This window comes from Balaenoptera acutorostrata, chromosome 21, assembly GCF_949987535.1.
Source record: "Balaenoptera acutorostrata chromosome 21, mBalAcu1.1, whole genome shotgun sequence".
Lineage (NCBI taxonomy): Eukaryota > Metazoa > Chordata > Mammalia > Artiodactyla > Balaenopteridae > Balaenoptera > Balaenoptera acutorostrata.
Genome location: NC_080084.1, coordinates 7,015,618 through 7,034,278, shown reverse-complemented (window position 1 = coordinate 7,034,278; position 18,661 = coordinate 7,015,618). Strand labels below are relative to the sequence as shown.

Genomic DNA, 18,661 nt, shown 5'->3' with positions numbered 1-18,661 from the left:
ACACCTCATAATCTATCCTTACCACCTCACAATCTGTCCAGTGACTTAATACATAGGAATTATATAGTTTTTTCCCCTAAAGAGATAAAACCTGAAGACAAATCTTAAAAAGGAACCTGGCCACAAGCAAATGATGTTCAAGTGTGTGGTTTAATAAAACCATGCAATTTCACATTGGTTTTGTCTTCTGTCAGGAGACTGAGGTAATAAAATATAATCTTCGATTTTGTCTAACATTCCGATGGTATTACAACTAATTTAGTAAATGAGCATTCTCCTGTCGTTTAAAAAAAGGAAGTGAACCTAAAACTGCTCTAAAAAATAAAGTCTATTTTAAATAAAAAGTAAACTGGGCTAGGTAAAGCTATAAGTAGTAGCCACCAACATTTTGAAGTTAGTCCCCATTTAACACAGACCAATGCAGAAAAAGTTCCACGTTGCGCTCTCTTAATCACCCAGACGTTAAGAGGACAACGTCTAGAAGCCTCCTACCTTGGGCTGTGGGGCTGGCGGGGAAGGAGGTGGCCGAGGAGAGCCACTGCTCGGCCATGATGAAGCGCTCTCGCTCACGTAGAGACTGCCAGGTGGTGCTGAGGGGGCAGCTGAAGGCCAGGGGTAACGGGCTCCCAAGCCGTAAGCACCCGGAGGAGCCCAGGAGTCCTCCTGGGATCGTACAGTTGGTCCTGGTTGTGGAACACTACGATTACCATCCCCATAAGGATAATGGGGCACGCTCATTCCAGGGTTCTAGATTGAGAGGAAGGAAATACACTGGTCATTGCTAAAAAACACTTAAAGAAGTAATGAAAATATTCTAGTGTAAACAGATTCAGAGATGCTTCCTCTTGGCTTAACAGGGTATATTTTAGCTGCTATGGGACTAAACTGTAGTATTTCTAATGAGTTGCAAATATTTTCTCCAAACCTAAAAAAGCTTGGTTTTAAAGATATCAGGGGCAGATTTGGTGACCATCAAACTCAGAAAAATAGGGCCTAAACTTCAGTGGCTGAAGCACAGTGTAAGTCTGTCCCACAGATACTATAAAGAAATGGACCCATATGCTATCAGGAAGCACAAATAAAGACATACTAGAACTCTCCTTGAAGTGAACAGAGAAATAAACATGGGATCATTCATAGAATATTAAAAAATATAAACCTAACCTCTTGGGTTTCCCTGGTGGCACAGTGGTTAAGAATCAGCCTGCCAGTGCAGGGGACACGGGTTCAAGCCCTGGTCCGGGAAGATCCCACATGCCGTGGAGCAACTAAGCCCATGCGCCACAACTACTGAGCCTGCGCTCTAGAGCCCACGAGCCACAGCTACTGAGCCCGCGTGCCACAACTACTGAAGCCCGCGCGCCTAGAGTCTGTGCTCCGCAACAAGAGAAGCCACTGCAATGAGAAGCCCACACACTGCAACGAAGAGTAGCCCCCGCTCTCAGCAACTAGAGAAAAGTCCGCGCGCAGCAACAAAGACCCAACGCAGCCAAAAATAAATAAATAAATACATTTATTTTAAAAAAAAAAACAAACCTAACCTCTTGAAAGTGAACAGAGAAATAAACTTGGTACCATTCATTAACATGAAAAAATAAAAACACAACAGGCGAATGCTCACCTGTGAAGCAGGATATCCTGGAACCTGCCCCCTAAGAGGGGCTGCTTCAGTCTGGCAGTCCTGCTGGGGATACATCCAACGAGAGACTGGGGTTGGGCTGTTGCCAGGTGAACGGTAAGTGCTTGGAACCTCTGTGGAGTAATTGGTCTGAGCATACCCGGATGTGTAATAAGCCCCTGGGTATGAGGCAGTATTTGTCCCAGGGCCAGTGGGGTATGGTGGGCCATATGCTCCATTTGTATAAGAATTCAAACTCTGTAAAAAAGCAAAGTTGGGAGAAAAAAAAGATGAATGAGTAGATGAGCTGAAATGCCCTCACTTCGAAAACTTTGGGAAGAAAGGAGATCAGTAACTAATGAAAATATGAACTACCTAAGCAACCCTTGAGGTATTCTTTCATATATTATAATCATATACATATATTAAACTCAGATTATCACCTTAGAGTCTGTGTCATAACAATGGGTATATTGTGATGAAGGATGAAGTGATGGCCTTTAGTGCTTCTCAGCCATTTCCATAAGTGCACCTAACAATTGCACCTAACGGCAGGGAACTTGTCCCCACAAACTGAAGAGGGTGTTCCGGGAAACCTGGGAGAATGGCGAGAGAAAGAAGAAAGTAACCATAATACAACAAAAAGAAAAAAAGACCACAGAGACAGACCTAGCCCTGCCATTGGCTTTGTATTTACCCTCTCTGAACTTTAGTTTCTCCAGCAGGAAAATGGGAATCATAAACATATCTTGCAGGGTTATTGTAAAAATTAATGAGATGACATATATAAAATGCTTAGTATAGTGTCTGGCACGTAGTATGCTCAATGATTTGCAATTTTTATAATACAAATTGTTGTTAGTATTAATGTGGCAAGGTCAGGAAACGAACCCAGATCTGACTCCAAGCCCATGTGCTTTGTATTGATACTATCCCACTCTGCTTCCCCAAATGATAACAGCAGACAGAGACAAATTCCTCATATATTGCTTACTGCAGTTTTACATCACCTATCCAGACTATTACTGACACCCAGAATCCTCAGTTTAGTAATCCAAACAAGATTAAAGCTAAACTGTAAACGATTACCTTAATGTTTTCTATTAATTTCTACTTTACCTTGTTAAAATGGTAAAAACAGAATCAGGTTTTCCTGGACTCATCCTTCTAAAACTAGACAATCTTTCCCATTTTAGGTAGAAGAATAAGAAAAGAATCTTGTGATATTAACTAGACTTATCATGGTGATCATTTCGCAGTGTATACAAATACCGAATCATTACACTGTACATCTGAAACTAACGTTATGTGTCAATTATACCTCAATTAAAAAAAAAAAAGAATCCTGATATCTTCTACAGTTGTTAATTACTGAAGAAAATGAAATTTAAATTTGATTCCAAATCTACCACAACAAAAAGAGGGATAGATTGAAGTGGGAAGGAGGCCATAATTCTGTGGAAAACAAATTCTAAGCCACAGTTTTATGGCAAGAGGATAAAAGACAGGCTACTATCACCACATGGCCAAAGAATTCCATGCAGGGACAGGGGTGAGGGAAAATCCAGCCAGGCATTCCCTGAGCAGCCACTGTGAGGCTAATCAAGTCTTCTGCCTACAGGCTGCTGTGCCTAACCAAACAATCCCTTATGCAACATATACAGCTGAAGACTTGATTTAAAAAAAATCATGTGACTTTTTGCTCTGTTATTCAAATTCTAGAAATCCTTCCTAAGGAAATTATTCAACTAGAGAAAAAATTATAGGCATGAATTTGTTCATCACAGCATGATTCACCATCACGCAGAACTGTAAACAACCTAACCGTCCCGTACTGATGGAATGATTAAGTAGACAATGGGCTATTCATTGAGGAAATTTTATTCTGTCTTAAAAACTCACTGTTAGGGACTTCCCTGGTGGCGCAGTGGTTAAGAATCTGCCTGCCAATGCAGGGGACATGGGTTCGAGCCCTGGTCTGGGAAGATCCCACATGCCACGGAGCAACTAAGCCCATGCGCCACAACTACAGGGCCTGCGCTCTAGAGTCCGCGAGACACAACTACTGAGCCCTCGTGCCACAACTACTGAAGCCCGCGCGCCTAGAGCCTGTGCTCTGCAACAAGAGAAGCCCACGCATCTTAACGAAGAGTAGCCCACACTCGCCACAACTAGAGAAAGCCCGCGCACAGCAACGAAAACCCAATGCAGCCAAAAAAAAATAACAAAATAAATTAATTAATTAAAAAAAACTCACTGTTAGAACTGATGAGACATCTAATGATATTAAAGAATTATTTGGGTTTTTTTTCCTTTAAGTTTTAATAATGGCATTTGGTAATGTCTTTAAAGCTTCCTTATATCTTAAAGATACATGCTTAAGTATTTACAAGAGACATAACATGATGTCTGGAATTTGCTTCAAAATACTCTAAGGATATATAAATGAAACATGATGGCCATGTATTGATACTTGTTGAAGCTGAGTAATGGGTACATGGGAGATTATTGCACTATTCTCGTTACTTTGGATTATGTTTGAAAATTTCCTTACTATTAAAAAAAAGTTCCTGTTATTTCACCCTATAACATGTAAAGTACATACGATAAATGAAAAGTCATATTAAAAGGCATATATGCAAAATGAGTTGTCATATTAAAAGGCATATGTAAAGCTGTGTAAATATGATAGGGAAAAGGCTGAAAACAAATTTACCAAAATATGGATATATTAGGATGACAGAATTAGTGTTTTTTCTCCCTTTTATTTCCCAAATGTTTAGTAATAAAGTTGTATTTTCTAGTAAAAAAAATTATGCTATTAAAAATGTCATGACGGGTTCGATCCCTGGTCGGGGAACTAAGATCCAGCATGCAGTGCGGTGCAGCCAAAAAAAAAAAAAAAAAAAAAGTCATGAAATCCCAAGTATGTCTAGAAACTGGTGGGCTGCTTGGACCATAGCTACTTCCATCTATGTCCAAGTAGACTATTTTCATGAAGGGAAATTTGTATCTAAGGATAGCAAGCTGTGATTTGAAACTTGTCAGCTGATACGGCAACAGAAAATCTGAAACTGACCAACTGCAAGAAGAATTAAACAAAATCTTTGATAGTCATTGAATTTCTGTAGAAGTCTCATTCTGGATTCCAGAAGAAATCAAGAGACTGGAGCTCTTAAAACTCAAAAAATATCCCAAGTGCTGCTCTTGTTCTAGAGGTAAATGTAAATATGACTTAGCATTCAAAAGTCAGAATCATGTCACACCATATGATGTCTCATTGCAAGCTAAAGATTATCCAGGAGGTAATACTTCTTCCAAAAGTTGGTTTTACAATTGATGGACTGTTTATAGATGTAGAATCCAAAGAGGAGAAAACTGATCAGGTCTCTCACTCAGGAAGTGATACACTTGTTCAACAGATTCCCTTTCCATTTGGTACATGAATATCAAACAGCAAACAGACTCAATCCAAGTGGGAAAAAAAACTTTTTTTCCATTAGCAACACCACAATTCCTCCTGCTGTGCTTATCTTGAAAAACATGTAAGGCTTCACCACAAAAGTACTCCAAGACTTCATAATTATCAGCAGTCGACATCAACTTGAGTTTCTACTAATACTCATTTCTGGAATTGTCAAATCTATTATCATCCACTGGTTACTTCCTCATGCAGTATCTCTCCTTATAGAACTATTCCAATTTTTGTCTCACAGGAGCTCCAAACCACAGTACTTAATAAGCTATACTTTACAACCCAGGTCCCCTTTAAATTAAATGAAAAGGTGTTATAGGTTCTGATGAAAGTCCTTTTGTATCATGATTTCTCAATTCAGAACATTATAAGAGGACTTCAGTTTTCTTTCTTAGAGGATTTCTATTCCCAGGTACTCAGTGTTCTGTGGTGTAATCTCCCAGAACCCAAGGGAGTTATCTTCTTTATCAGAAAATCAATGTGAAAACATCCATCTTTCATCCTTTAGATACGTGTAAAAGAAGCTTTAGAAAAACAATTTGCATTCATGACCAATGAGAGGATTTTAAACAAAAACACCCCACCACAATCATTACTAGAGAACCTGTGTATTTATCATGCTTTTCCCAAGTACCCACTGGGTCAATGGATCAGAGCTACAACATGCATGTCTACAAATGATCAGCGTCGGAAGACCATACGTTAGCCTTGCAGTTGCTACAGACGTTGACTAAGGATGAGCTTATGATCATAGTTCAGAAATGTTCAAAGTTTTTAAGTCTTCTGAAGAGTAGCCTGGCAGCATAGCAAAGAAAATACAGGAGTTCTTGGCCCAGTTTCAAAGCCCTGATACAGAGGCCAAAGAGAAAGAAAATACTTCTGGGGCTTCAGAAGACAGTCCTTGATGCAAATGAAGGCGTTAAAAGCAAATAAGAAGCAATCTTAGTTTGAAGGACTCAGAAAATACCTCGTGAATTTCATCAACAGTCTGGTGAGACCAAACCTTCTGTCCTGAGCTGGTTTACTTCATGCGGCCCAAACCCGCGTCACAAACCGTCTGACGTGCTCCTCAACAATCCTTACTATGAGCTGAAAATGAGGAAAGCTGTATTTCAAAGACTGTCCCCTGTTCCTGTGTAGCACATAGACTGCACCTGAACACAACAGGCTAATCAGCTTTGGGGACTGCTCAGGGGCCCTCCCAACATTCATCGATTCTGAAGAAACGGATATACATTCCACATTACCGGGGGAAAGTGCATGAAATTACGCACTCCCGGTTTATAAGAGAAGAGTGATCATGTGGCAAAGCTCACATGAGGCGGCAGATAGAAGGCAAAGGAGTGAAACCATTCAATTTTTAAAAAAGGAAACCAGTCATATCTACATACCACTATAGGAGTCTGTTTTGGTCAGAAGATAAATGTATAATCCCCATGTGATGCTTCACCAGAAAATACACGTGTGCTAATCCCATACAAGCAAATGTCTAGATACCTTTGGGTTTAGAATCCAACAATTTTTGTATCTAAAAGCTCTCTCACATTATTGCTGTTGCTTTCAAAAAGTCATCACTAAATTAAAAGTGAATCTTTCTTGAATATATGTAATATATACATGTAATAAATGCCTTTATCTAAAGGGGGGGATGTCATCTCCAAAAATAATCTTTTTTTTTTTTAATATGTTGACTCTCTTTTTTATTTGGCTGCGTTGGGTCTTCGTTGCTGCGTGTGGGCTTTTTTCTAGTTGAGGCTGGCAGGGGCTACACTTCATTGCAGTGCACGGGCTTCTCATCGCAGTGGCTTCTGTTGTTGTGGAGCATGGGCTCTAGGAGCATGGGCTTCAGTAGTTGTGGCGCGTGGGCTCAGTACTTGTGGCTCACGGGCTCTAGAGTGCAGGTTCAGTAGTTGTGGTGCACGGGCTTAGCTGCTCTGTGGCATGTGGCATCTTCCCAGACCAGGGATCGAACCCGTGTCCCTGCATTGGCAGGCGGATTCTTAACCACTGCACCACCAGGGAAGTCCCCAAAAATAATCTTTATCAATAGGAACAATTGATGAAATCAGACAAATTAACATTGCTGAAAAAAATTGTGACTCATGGCTTTGAGTTCTGTCTTCCTCTTACATTAACTGTAAAAGTAATGCATGCTACTCTCCAAATTGATTTATATGCAATCCCAATGAAAATCCCAGCTGCCTTTTGTGCTGAAATTGAAAAATTCATTTCCTCATTGGCAACCATTGTGAAAAGTAATTTGGCTATATTAAATAAAGATGTACATATCCAAACCCACCAATTCCATACACTAGGGAAATGCTTGTCTCATATGCTGTACAATAGAAAAGAGAAAAACAATGTTGAATTAAAGAAAAGCAAGCTGCAGGAGAATGCTAGTACGAAACCACTCATATCAAGCTTAAAATCATGTTAAATAATACTATAAAAATACATATACAAGTAGTAAAAGCATAAAAACACATATGAGATAATTAATATAACTTTAAGAAATGGAAAGAAATGTTATATGGGGCTTCAACTGTATTTATTTTACTTCTTTTTAAAAATCTGAAACTTAAAAACTGACAAAGCTAGGAGCTAGATAAAAAACAATGTACATATTTTCTGCACTCTTTCAGAATGCTTGAAAAATTTAAATTTAATATTTGTCATAAGAAGTCAAAATTTTTATCAACAAAAGCAAAGGCAACAAAAGCAAAATTAAAAAGTGGGATTACATCAAACTAAACAGCTTCTACACAGCAAAGGAAACCATCAACAAAATGAAAGGCAGGGTTTCCCAGGTGGCGCAATGGTTAAGAATCTGCTTGCCAATGCAGGGGACACAGGTTCAAGCCCTGGTCCGGGAAGATCCCACATGCCGCAGAGCAACAAAGCCCGTGCGCCACAACTACCGAGCCTGTGCTCTAGAGCCCGTGAGCCACAACTACTGAGCCCGCGCGCCTAGAAAAGCCACCGCAATGAGAAGCCTGCCCACCACAACGAAGAGTAGCCCGCACACTGCAACGAAGAGTAGCCCTCGCTCACCGCAAGTAGAGAAAGTCCGCACGCAGCAATGAAGACCCAACGCAGCCAAAAAATAATTAATTAAATTAATTAATTAATTAAAAAAAAAAAGGTAACCTACTGAATGGAAGAAAATATTTGCAAATCATATATCTGATAAGTTAAGGAGTTAATATATAAAGAACTCATGTAACTCAATAGCAAAAAATCAAACAATCTGATTTAAAAAATGGGCAGAGGATCTGAATAGACATTTTTCCAAAGACATACAAGATGGCCAACAGGTACATGAAAAGGTGCTCAACATCACTAATCATCAGGAAGTACAAATCAAAACCACAATGAGATACAACCTCACACCGGTTAGAATGGCTATTCTCAAAAAGACAAGAAATAAGTATTGGATGAGAATGTTGAGAAAAGGAAACCCTTGTGTACTGTTGATGGGAATGGAAACTGGTACAGCTACTGTGGAAAACAGTATGGAGGTGCCTCAAAAAATTAAAAACAGAATTACCATATGATCCAGCAATTCCACTTCTGGGAATATATTCACGGGAAACAAAAACACTAACTCAAAAAGATATCTGCACCCCATGTTCACTGCGGCACTATTTACAACAGCCAAGACATGGAAACACCCTAAGTGTCCATCACTGGATGAATGGATGAAGATAATGTGATATATACATACATATATATATATATATATATACACACACAATGGAGTATTATTCAACCATAAAAGAGAAGGAAATCTTGCCATTGGGACAACATGGATGGACCTTGAGGGCATTATGCTAAATGAAATGTCAGACACAGACAAATACCATAAGATCTCATTTATATGTGGAATCTAAAAAACAAAAAAAGGCTTCCCTGGTGGCGCAGGGGTTAGGAATCCGCCTGCCAATGCAGGGAACATGGGTTCGTGCCCCGGTCCGGGAAGATCCCACATGCCGCGGAGCGGCTGGGCCCATGAGCCACAACTACTGAGCATGCGCGTCTGGAGCCTGTGCTCCACAGCCGGAGAGGCCGCGACAGTGAGAGGCCCCCGCTTGCCACAACTGGAGAAAGCCTTTGCACAGAAACGAAGACCCAACACAAACAAAAATAAATAAATAAATAAATTTATTAAAAAAACAAAAAAAGCCAACTCATAGATACAGAAAACAGACTGGTGGCTGCCAGAGGTGGAGCAGTGGCTTGGGGTGCAGGAACGGGTAAAGGGGGTCAAAAGGTACAAATTTCCAGCTTTAAAATAAGTAAATCATAGCATGTAATGTACAGCCTGGTAACTATAGTTAACATATTGTACAGTATATTTGAAAATTACTAAGAGAGTATATCTTAAAAGTTTTCATCACAAGAAACAAAACTTTGTAACTGTATGGTGACAGATGTTAACTAGACTTCTGTGGCGATCATTCTGGAAAGTATACAAATACTGAACCTTTACACTGTACACCTGAAACTAATATAATGTTATATGTCAATTATAGCTCCATAAAAGGTCAAATTTTTAGAAATAAGTACATTTTGTGTTTGTTGTTTCCAGGTCCTGAGAAATAATCTATCATGCATCAAGCTACCTTTGCTATAGGTAGTATCTGCCTAGATATTTCCTTATCTCTGAGCTAAAAACATTAAAATGATTAAGATAGAGTGCATTATATAACAAAAGCCCACACACCTTCACTATGAAATCTCCACAGGTTCTGAAAATAAATCGATTCATTAAGAAAAAATTCTGAAAGTCTGTCAATTTTAGACCCTACCTGGCCTTGCATTTCCGGTCTTACAGGATATGTACTTGGGTAAGGAGCCCGAGGTCGGGCAGGAGAATTCCAATAGCTGGAATTGTAGCTAGGGTACGGTGGCTGCTCCTAAGGACAAAAAGGAAAACGAATTCACTTTTACTAACATCCTTACATCATTCTGAAAAGTTGATAGAGGCAGGTATCGAAAAAAAAATAGGCAATAGACAAAAAGCAATGGAACCCCACTCTAAAATCACTCATTATTAAAATTGATGCAGATACATGGTCAATCACTTGCCCTAGAACAAAGCAATTATTAAGTATTCTTGTGCATTATGCCAGTTGTAACAAATGATATATCTACCATGTCAAGTTAATTAGCAAAACCAGAGACATTCAATTCCTTTATCCTGCTCCAATCACTAACCCATCACTACTAATTTAATTAGTGCAGCACAATTATAGTTATTTGCCATTGTTAAGAAGAGTAGTATAATACTTACCTATCTCAACAACTTTGAAACTTGAAGTAATATTTTACTACTAAACTTTACTTCAAATGCATACACCTTCAATACTCAACTTCTTTGCCTGGCCACACCCTAGTTTTTTCATATTCCTCTACTTTCTGCTATGGCTAAGGTTTCTGCTGGCAGCCCACAACTAACTCGGGATCAGGAATTATGTAGAATAATTACCACTCTGAGGAGAAAATCTAGCTATGGCATTAATCTCTACAGCTTTCACTTCACCTCAAAAAGTTAGTGCAATCATTTTCAATAAGCCAATACACTCTGATAAGAAACTAGAACAACTCAAAACTTTTCAGGCTGTTTTAATATATACATTTGTCATCCCATGAGTTGAGTTATTTTGCTTTGAGCTTTATAGTTTAATTTTAAGCTTAAAGAGGATCTTCAAATCTTCAAATATGGTTTCACAAAGGAATTCACTGGCAGTTGTAGTCTCTGAGAATTTAATTATCACCATCTGAGCTTAACTGCACTACTTACCAGTTTCATAATACTTTGTTTTCAAAGCATGCAATTATTCCACATGACATTATACAAGCTGGGCAAGTAACATCTCCCTTACATAATACAGCAACTAGAGCAATATAGAAACCAGCAACTTCAGATCCTAACAACCAAATTTCTCAATCAGGCAAATTCCCCTGACCAATCTCCACCCGCACCCCCCCACCCCGCCTTCTTCCCCCGGTTAAGTGGTATTTGAATAATTAATTGATTTCTCTCTACCAAGAATTTGAATCTTAATTAAAGAGGTGAAAAGACCAGAGTTGAAGCTGACTCACTCCAGCAGCAGTGAACTAACACCTAAATCCCCAGAACTTCCTTGGTTTCTGTCCTTTTCTACTGATCCTCCGAAGTACCCCACACATTTTTACTACCTCTCCACCCACCCTGTCCTCACTCCTTCCTTACTCAGCTTCTCAACACCTTAAATCCCTTACCACTCTTTCCCTCGGATGTTCTCACCTGCAAAAGCCTAACCCAGTTTAAACCCGATTATCCACTGATTCCACATCTGTACTTCACCTAAATATCGGTGGAGAGAAACACAAGCTCTCTGGTTTCACACAAGCAGACACTCAGCACCGCCTAGCAACTACACTACCCTTCCTCAGTATGTTCATCCCACTCATAGAACAACTATTTCACCTTCTTGTCCCCTCAAATCTCCAGTATCCTCTTATCCTACCCCTCAGTTTTCAACTGATAACTTTATCAGTTAATATAACTTTATCTCATATTATACTTAATATGAATTGAATTGGAGGAACAGGTATAAATTCACATATTTTTTAAAATGTAATTTAACCTTGTATGCAAAACAAATATGGGTAAGTGACAGCATGCCAGTTTTAAACAAAGGATTTAGGAATTAATGCAAATTCTAGGAACCCATTTGCACTCCTGCCCTCCACCATGGACTAGCAAATCCCATATAGGAGCTGTCATTTCAGCCTGAGTCCCAGAACAAAACACATGAACAAACTTGAACCCAACCCAGAACCTGGAGATGAGTCTCTGCAGTGACATCACAGAACAAAAGCAAGAAATAAATATTCACTGTTGTAAGCCGCAACTCTTGGAGTTGTTTTTTACTACAGGAAAAATCAACTGATGACATAACTAAACATCAAATTGGTAACGTAACCATACAGAAAAAAGAATTATTTCTAATGACTTTTAAATCATCTTACTTTGACTGTACACACTTAGTGGAATATATTCTAAAGACCAGATGAACTGCAAAGAAACCTAAACTACATCCATTAGGGAACTGTTAGTCATAATATTGATATTATTATTTATATTAACAGCTTTATTGAGATATAATTCACTACCATACAATTCGCTCATTTAAAATTGTCGAAGTCAATGATTTTTAGTATATCCATAGATATACTATAGATATGTGTGAGCATCACCACAACCAATTTTAGAACATTTCAAAACCTGAAAAAGAAAACCCTTTAGCTATACCCTCCTATCTGTCATTCCCACAGTCCTACACCACCACTAATCTACTTTCTATCTCTACAGATTTGCCTACTCTGGGTATTTCATATAAATGGAATCATATAATATGTGATATCTGGTGGCTGGCTTCTTTCACTTAGCATGTTTTTGAGGTTCAACTATGTTGTAGCGTGTATCAGCGCTTCATTCCTTTTTGTAGCCAAAAAATATTCCATTGTATACAAATATCACAGTTTGCTTATCCATTCTGGGCATTTGGATTGTTGCCACTTTTTGGCTATTATGAATAATGATGCTATAAACATTCACGAATAACATTTTATGTGGACATATGTTTTCAGTTCTCTTGGCTATATACCTAGAAGCGGAATTGCTGGGTCATGCAGTAACTCTAACAATTTTAAAAACTGGCATTTGTTTTCCAAAGAAGCTGCACCATTTTATATTCTCATAAGCTAAGTATAAGGGTTCTAATTTCTCTATCTCCTCACCAATACCTGTTTTTTTCTGTGGTTTTGCTTGTTTTTATAGTCATCCTAGTGTGTGTGAAGTCGTATCTCACTGTGATTTTTATTTGCAGTTCCCTGAGGACCAATGATGTTGAGCATTTCTTCATGTGCTCATTGGCCATTTGTACACCTTCTTTAGAGAACTGTCTATTCAGATGTTTTGCCCATTTTTAAATTGGGTTATTTATATTTTTGTTGTTCAGTCTTAAGGGCTCTTTATATATTCTAGATACAAGTCCCTTTTCTGATATCTGATTTGCAAGCATTTCCTTTCTTTTCACTTTCTTGATCATGTCCCTTGAATTATAAAAGTTCTTAATTTTGACGAAGTCCAATCTGTCTATTTTTTATTCTGTTAGTTGTGCTTTTGGCATCTTATCTAGGAAACCACTGCCAAATCCAAAGAAATGAAGATTTATCCCTATGTTTTCTTCTAAGAGTTTTATAGTTTTAGTTCTTACATTTAGGTCTATGACCTATTTTGAGTTAATTTTTTTAATATTATTTATTTTTTGGCTGCATCGGGTCTTAGCTGCGGCACATGGGATCTTTCCCTGTGGTACGTGGGCTCCTCGTTGTGGCGCATGGGCTCCAGAGCGCGTGGGCTCTCTAGTTGTGGCACGCAGGCTCAGCTGCCCCACGGCATGTGGGATCTTAGTTCCCTGACCAGGGATCGAACCGGCGTCCACTGCACTGCAAGATGGATTCTTAACCACTGGACCACCAGGGAAGCCCCTTGAGTTAATTTTTATATATGGTGTAAGGGTCCAACTTTATTCTTTGTATGTGGCTATCCAGTTGTCATGGCACCATATGTTGTGCCACAGACTTTTTCCCTCCATTGAATGGTCTTAGCATCCTTGTCAAAAATCAACTGACGGGCTTCCCTGGTGGCACAGTGGTTAAGAATCCGCCTGCCAATGCAGGGGACACGGGTTCGAGCCCTGGTCCGGGAAGATCCCACATGTCACGGAGCAACTAAGCCCGTGCGCCACAACTACTGAGCCTGCACTCTAGAGCCCATGAGCCACAACGACTGAAGCCCATACGCCTAGAGCCCGTGCTCTGCAACAAGAGAAGCCACAGCAATAAGAAGCCTGCACACCGCAATGCAGAGTAGCCCCCCACGCACCACAACTAGAGAAAGCCCGCGCGCAGCAACGAAGCCCCAACGCAGCCAAAAATAAATATAAGTAAAATAAATAAATTTTAAAAAAAATCAACTGACCATAGACACTCTCAATTCTATTCCATGTAGACTTATAGGTTATGTATGCCTTTTAATTTCTTTTTCTTGCCCGGTTGCCCTCGCTAGAACCTTCAGTACAATACTGAATAGAAGTGGCAAGAGCAGATGTCCTTGTCTTGTTCCTGATCTTAAGGGAAAGCATCCAGTCTTTCATCATTCAATATGAGGTTGGCTGTGGGTGTTTCACAGATGTCTTTTTATCAGGTTGAGGAAATTTCCTTGAATTCCTAGAGTGTTTTTATCATGAAAACGTTTTGGATTTTGCGAAATGCTTTTTCAACATCTATTGAGGTAATCATAGGGGTTTTGTTTTTTATTTGAATGATATGGTGTATTACATTAATTGATTTTCAGATATTAAACCAACCATGCGTTCCTGGAATAAATCCTATTAGGTCATGGTACATAATTCTTTTTATACATTGCTGGATTCAGTTCACTAGGTTTTTTTTTGCGGATTTTTGCACATCCATATTCATAAGAGATATTGGTCTGTATATTCTTTTCTTGTGATGTCTTTGCCTAGTTTTCCTCTCAGGGTAATAATGGCTTCACAGAATGAGTTTAGAAGTATTCTCTCCTCTTCTGTTTTTTAGAAGAGTTTGTGAAGAATAGGTGTCAGTTCTTTAAACATTTGGTAGATCCATTCAGATTTCTTATTTCTTCTTGAGTTAGTTTTGGTAGTTTGTATCTTTCTAGGAATTGTCCACTTCATCTAAGGTACCTAATTTATTGGCATACAGTTAGTCATAATATTCCATTATAATCCTTTTTATTTCTGTAAGATCAGTAGTAATGTCCCCTCTTTCATTTCTGATTCTAGTACTCTGAGTCTTCTCTCTTTTTTTTCTGGTTCAATCTAGCTAAAGGTTCATCAATTTTGTTGATCTTTTCAAAGAACCAGCCTTTAGTTGCATTGATTTCATCTATGGTTCTTCTATTCTCTATTAATTCATTTCCACTCTCATTTTTATTATTTTCTTCCTCCTGCTTGCTTTAGGTTTGATTGATTCATTTTTTCCAGTGTCTTGAGATGGAAGATTCGTTCTTGATTTGAGATCATTCTTCTTTCTTTTTTTTTTTTATAAATTTATTTGTTTATTTATTTATTTTTGGGTGTGTTGGGCCTTCGTTTGTGTGCAAGGGCTTTCTGTAGTTGCAGCGAGCGGGGGCCACTCTTCATTGCGGTGCGCGGGCCTCTCACTGTCGCGGCCTCTCTTGTTGCGGAGCAGAGGCTCCAGATGCGCAGGCTCAGTAGTTGTGGCTCACGGGCCCAGTTGCTCCGCGGCATGTGGGATCTTCCCAGACCAGGGCTCGAACCCGTGTCCCCTGCATTGGCAGGCGGATTCTCAACCGCTGCACCACCAGGGAAGCCCCATTCTTCTTTCTTAATACTGGCACTTATGACTATAAATTTCCCTCTAAGCACTACTACTTTAGCTGCATCTCATAAGTTTTGGTATGTTATGTCTTCATTTTCATTCATCTCAAAGTATTTTTTAATTTCCCTTTTGATTTATTCCTCGACTTGCTGGTTTTTTTAGGACTGTTTTATTTAATTTTGACATATTTATCAGTTTCCCAAAGTTTTTCCTGCTATTAATTTCTAATTTCATTACATTATAGTTGGAGAACATACTCTGTATATTTCTATCCTTTTATATTTATTAATATTTGTTTTATGGCTAGTATATGGTTTATCCTGGAGAATGTTCCATGTGCACTTGAGAAGAATGTATATTCTGTTGATGAATGGAGTGTTCTATAGATGTCTGGTAGGTCTAGTTGGTTTACGGTGTTGTTCACATCTTCTATTTCCTTGTTGATCTTATGTCCAGTTGTTCCATCCATTACTGAAAGTGGGGTACTGAAGTCTCTATTATTATTGAGTTGTCTATTTCTCCTTGTATTTCAGTAAGCTTTTCCTTTGTGTATTTTGTTCTTAGGTACATATATATTTATAATTGTTATATCTTCCTGATGGATTGACCTTTTTATCATGTCCCTCTTTATCCCTAGTAATATTTTTTGTTTTAAAGTTTATTTTGTCTGATACTAGCATAGCCACTCCAGCTTTCCTCTAGCTACAGTTTGCATGATATTTCTTTTTCCATCTTTTTACTTTCAAGCCATTTGTGTCTTTAAATCTGAAGTATGTCTCCTATAGACAGCTGAGAAGGAAAAACCTCCTATTCCTATGTTTCTCCTTTATTCTCACACTGTTACCACACTCAGAACACTTCTGATACCAGATGTCGGGGGTTTTCCCCACACCAAGCAATTTTGCAACACCAGCTGGGTGTTCCACAATTCAACTTAATTCTGACACTTTCTATCTGGAGATAGCATCAGATTCCATGGGTTAGGGGCTCAGTCCCATGAGACTACCCCCCCTACTTCAGATGCCAATTGCAAGTAGTAGGTCCCCAGGTTACCCATAACTTATGTCTGACTCGGCTACAGACTGGAGGTTCTCATGATCTCCTCCTTCTTTGATTTATTTGCTAGTACAGCTCAAAGACCTCAGGGAAATACTTACTTAAGTTTACCAATTTATTAAACGATATGATAAAGGATACAGATGAACAGGCAGATGAATAGATACATAGGGCAAGGTCTGGGAGGGTCCCGAGCACAAGAGCTTCTGTCCCTTTGGAGTTAGGTGTGTCACCCTCCCAACATGTGAATGTGTTCACCAACCTGGAAGCTCTCTGAACCCCATACTATTGGGATTTTTATGGAGGCTTCCTCATGTAGGCATGATCAACCCCTCTCTAGTCTCTGAAGAATGGGGAATGAGGCTGAAAATTCCAAGCTTCTAATCATGAGTTGGTCTTTCTGGTGACCAGCCCTATCCAGGAGCCATCCATGAAAACACCTAGAGTTGCCTCATTAGTATAAAAGACACTCCTGTCACCCAGGAAACTCCAATGGATACAGGAGCCCTGTGTCAGGAACCAGGTTCACACACCAAATACTAGAACAAAAGATGCTCCTAGCGCTCTTATGACTTAGGAATTTACAAGGGTTTCAGGAGCTCTACACCAGGAACCTGGGGCAGAGACCAGTATATATATATATATATTCCCATTATCTCACACAGCATATAGTTGCATCTTCTTTTTTTCAATCCAGTCTGACAATCTCTGTCTTTGATTGGATTGTTTAATCTATTCACACTTGATGTTATTATTGATATAGTTGGATTTACACCTGCCATTTTATTTTTTTGTTTTCTATATCTCATATTTGGTTTTGTTCCTCTATTCTTCCTTTACTACTTCTGCATTAAGTGAATATTTTCTAATGCAGCTTTTTAATTTCTTTAATGAGTATATATAAATATATGCATTATATATATGTATACATATGTCTATCTTTCCTTGACCACACCTAGCTGTTAAAGCTCCACAAATTTCCAGCTAATTTCCTTACTGTTTACTTGGGACATAAATTGCTCTACAAACTGATCCAATCAAATCTGGGTTCCTTGGAAGGGACACCTCCCAAAGTCAGTGTTTGAGATGTGTTCCAACCCCAGAGGGCCCCTCCCAGCGATCTCTTTCCCTAGTTCTCTCCAGCAAACTGGCTGGCCCGCAGCCTGGTCTGTATCTGCAGTGAACCTACTAATCTCCTCCCAAATGCCTTTCACGACACCCTCCACAGTTTTTGAGAACATCCTTCAGCTTCAGCTTCTCCACATTCTGATGCAAATAAAGTCAGTTCCTTTGGGAAAAGATTAGGAGCTACCGGTTTTACAGCCTGCGTCTGCCTCCAGATAAAATGTCTGAGCTACACTCTGCAGTTGGGTTGGGGACAATGGTGTGCTTCTCTGAGAGACACCCCTGCTTTAAAAGCTGAGCACCTGGGGGGAAAGGGCAGTAGCCTCAGGCCTTCCCAGCTTGCCTTACAAGCCACGGTAAGGGTGATCGGAGCCCCAGTGTTCTCAGCAGTGCCCTACCCAAGGTAAAGCCTCCATTCCACAGGTAGGGACAGGGCATGGGTAGGAACCACCACTATTGGCCACACTCGCCCGGAACGTGGTCTCTGCAACAGTAGCTGGGGGCAAGATGAGCAATGTCGATGTGCTGCCCACCCCGGAGGACTGGGACCTGGGGAGTGAAGAAACTTTGTTTTATTTGCCTCTCCAGTCTAATGGAGTTTCTGTCTCACTGAGCTGGGGGTTGGGGGGTGGGAGAGGTGGAGGATGGCACAGAATCTCACTATTCTTACCGAGTTTGAGTAAATTTTCTAAAATAAATGTTTCTTCATTTGCTAAATTCCTTAAGACCATTTCCAGAGACTTTAATTTGGTTGTTTTTTAAAAATATTTTTCACCAGTTTCACTGATGACTGGGCCCACAGAGCTCCTCACGCTGTCATGCCAGAGCTGCAACCTGGCATTATTTTGAACTTATTTTATATATTATTGTAGGATTGTACAAGTATTTGTAATTACCTTAATATTGTTAGGAACCAAAATTTTCCATACAAAAGTAATAAATACAATCTA

The 18,661-nt window shown here is 39.4% G+C and overlaps 1 protein-coding gene and 1 pseudogene across 5 annotated transcripts in view; one reads left to right on the top strand and one right to left on the bottom strand.

Moving 5' to 3' along the window:
* The window catches only part of BAG4 (BAG cochaperone 4), a 34,519-nt gene that overhangs the window by 7,048 nt on the left and 8,810 nt on the right, over window positions 1-18,661 (bottom strand). For all 5 annotated transcript variants that reach the window (XR_009006519.1, XR_009006520.1, XR_009006522.1 and 2 more), the window contains exons 2-4: window positions 9,902-10,009; window positions 1,622-1,876; window positions 493-747 (exon numbers count right to left, since the gene is read on the bottom strand). Coding sequence is in view for 1 of the 5 variants with exons in the window: in XM_007178387.3 (XP_007178449.2) it covers window positions 493-747; window positions 1,622-1,876; window positions 9,902-10,009 (618 nt within the window). In the remaining 4 variants the exon portion in view is untranslated. The remainder of the gene's footprint in view (window positions 1-492; window positions 748-1,621; window positions 1,877-9,901; window positions 10,010-18,661) is intronic.
* On the top strand, window positions 4,547-6,174 carry LOC103001392 (origin recognition complex subunit 3-like; annotated as a pseudogene).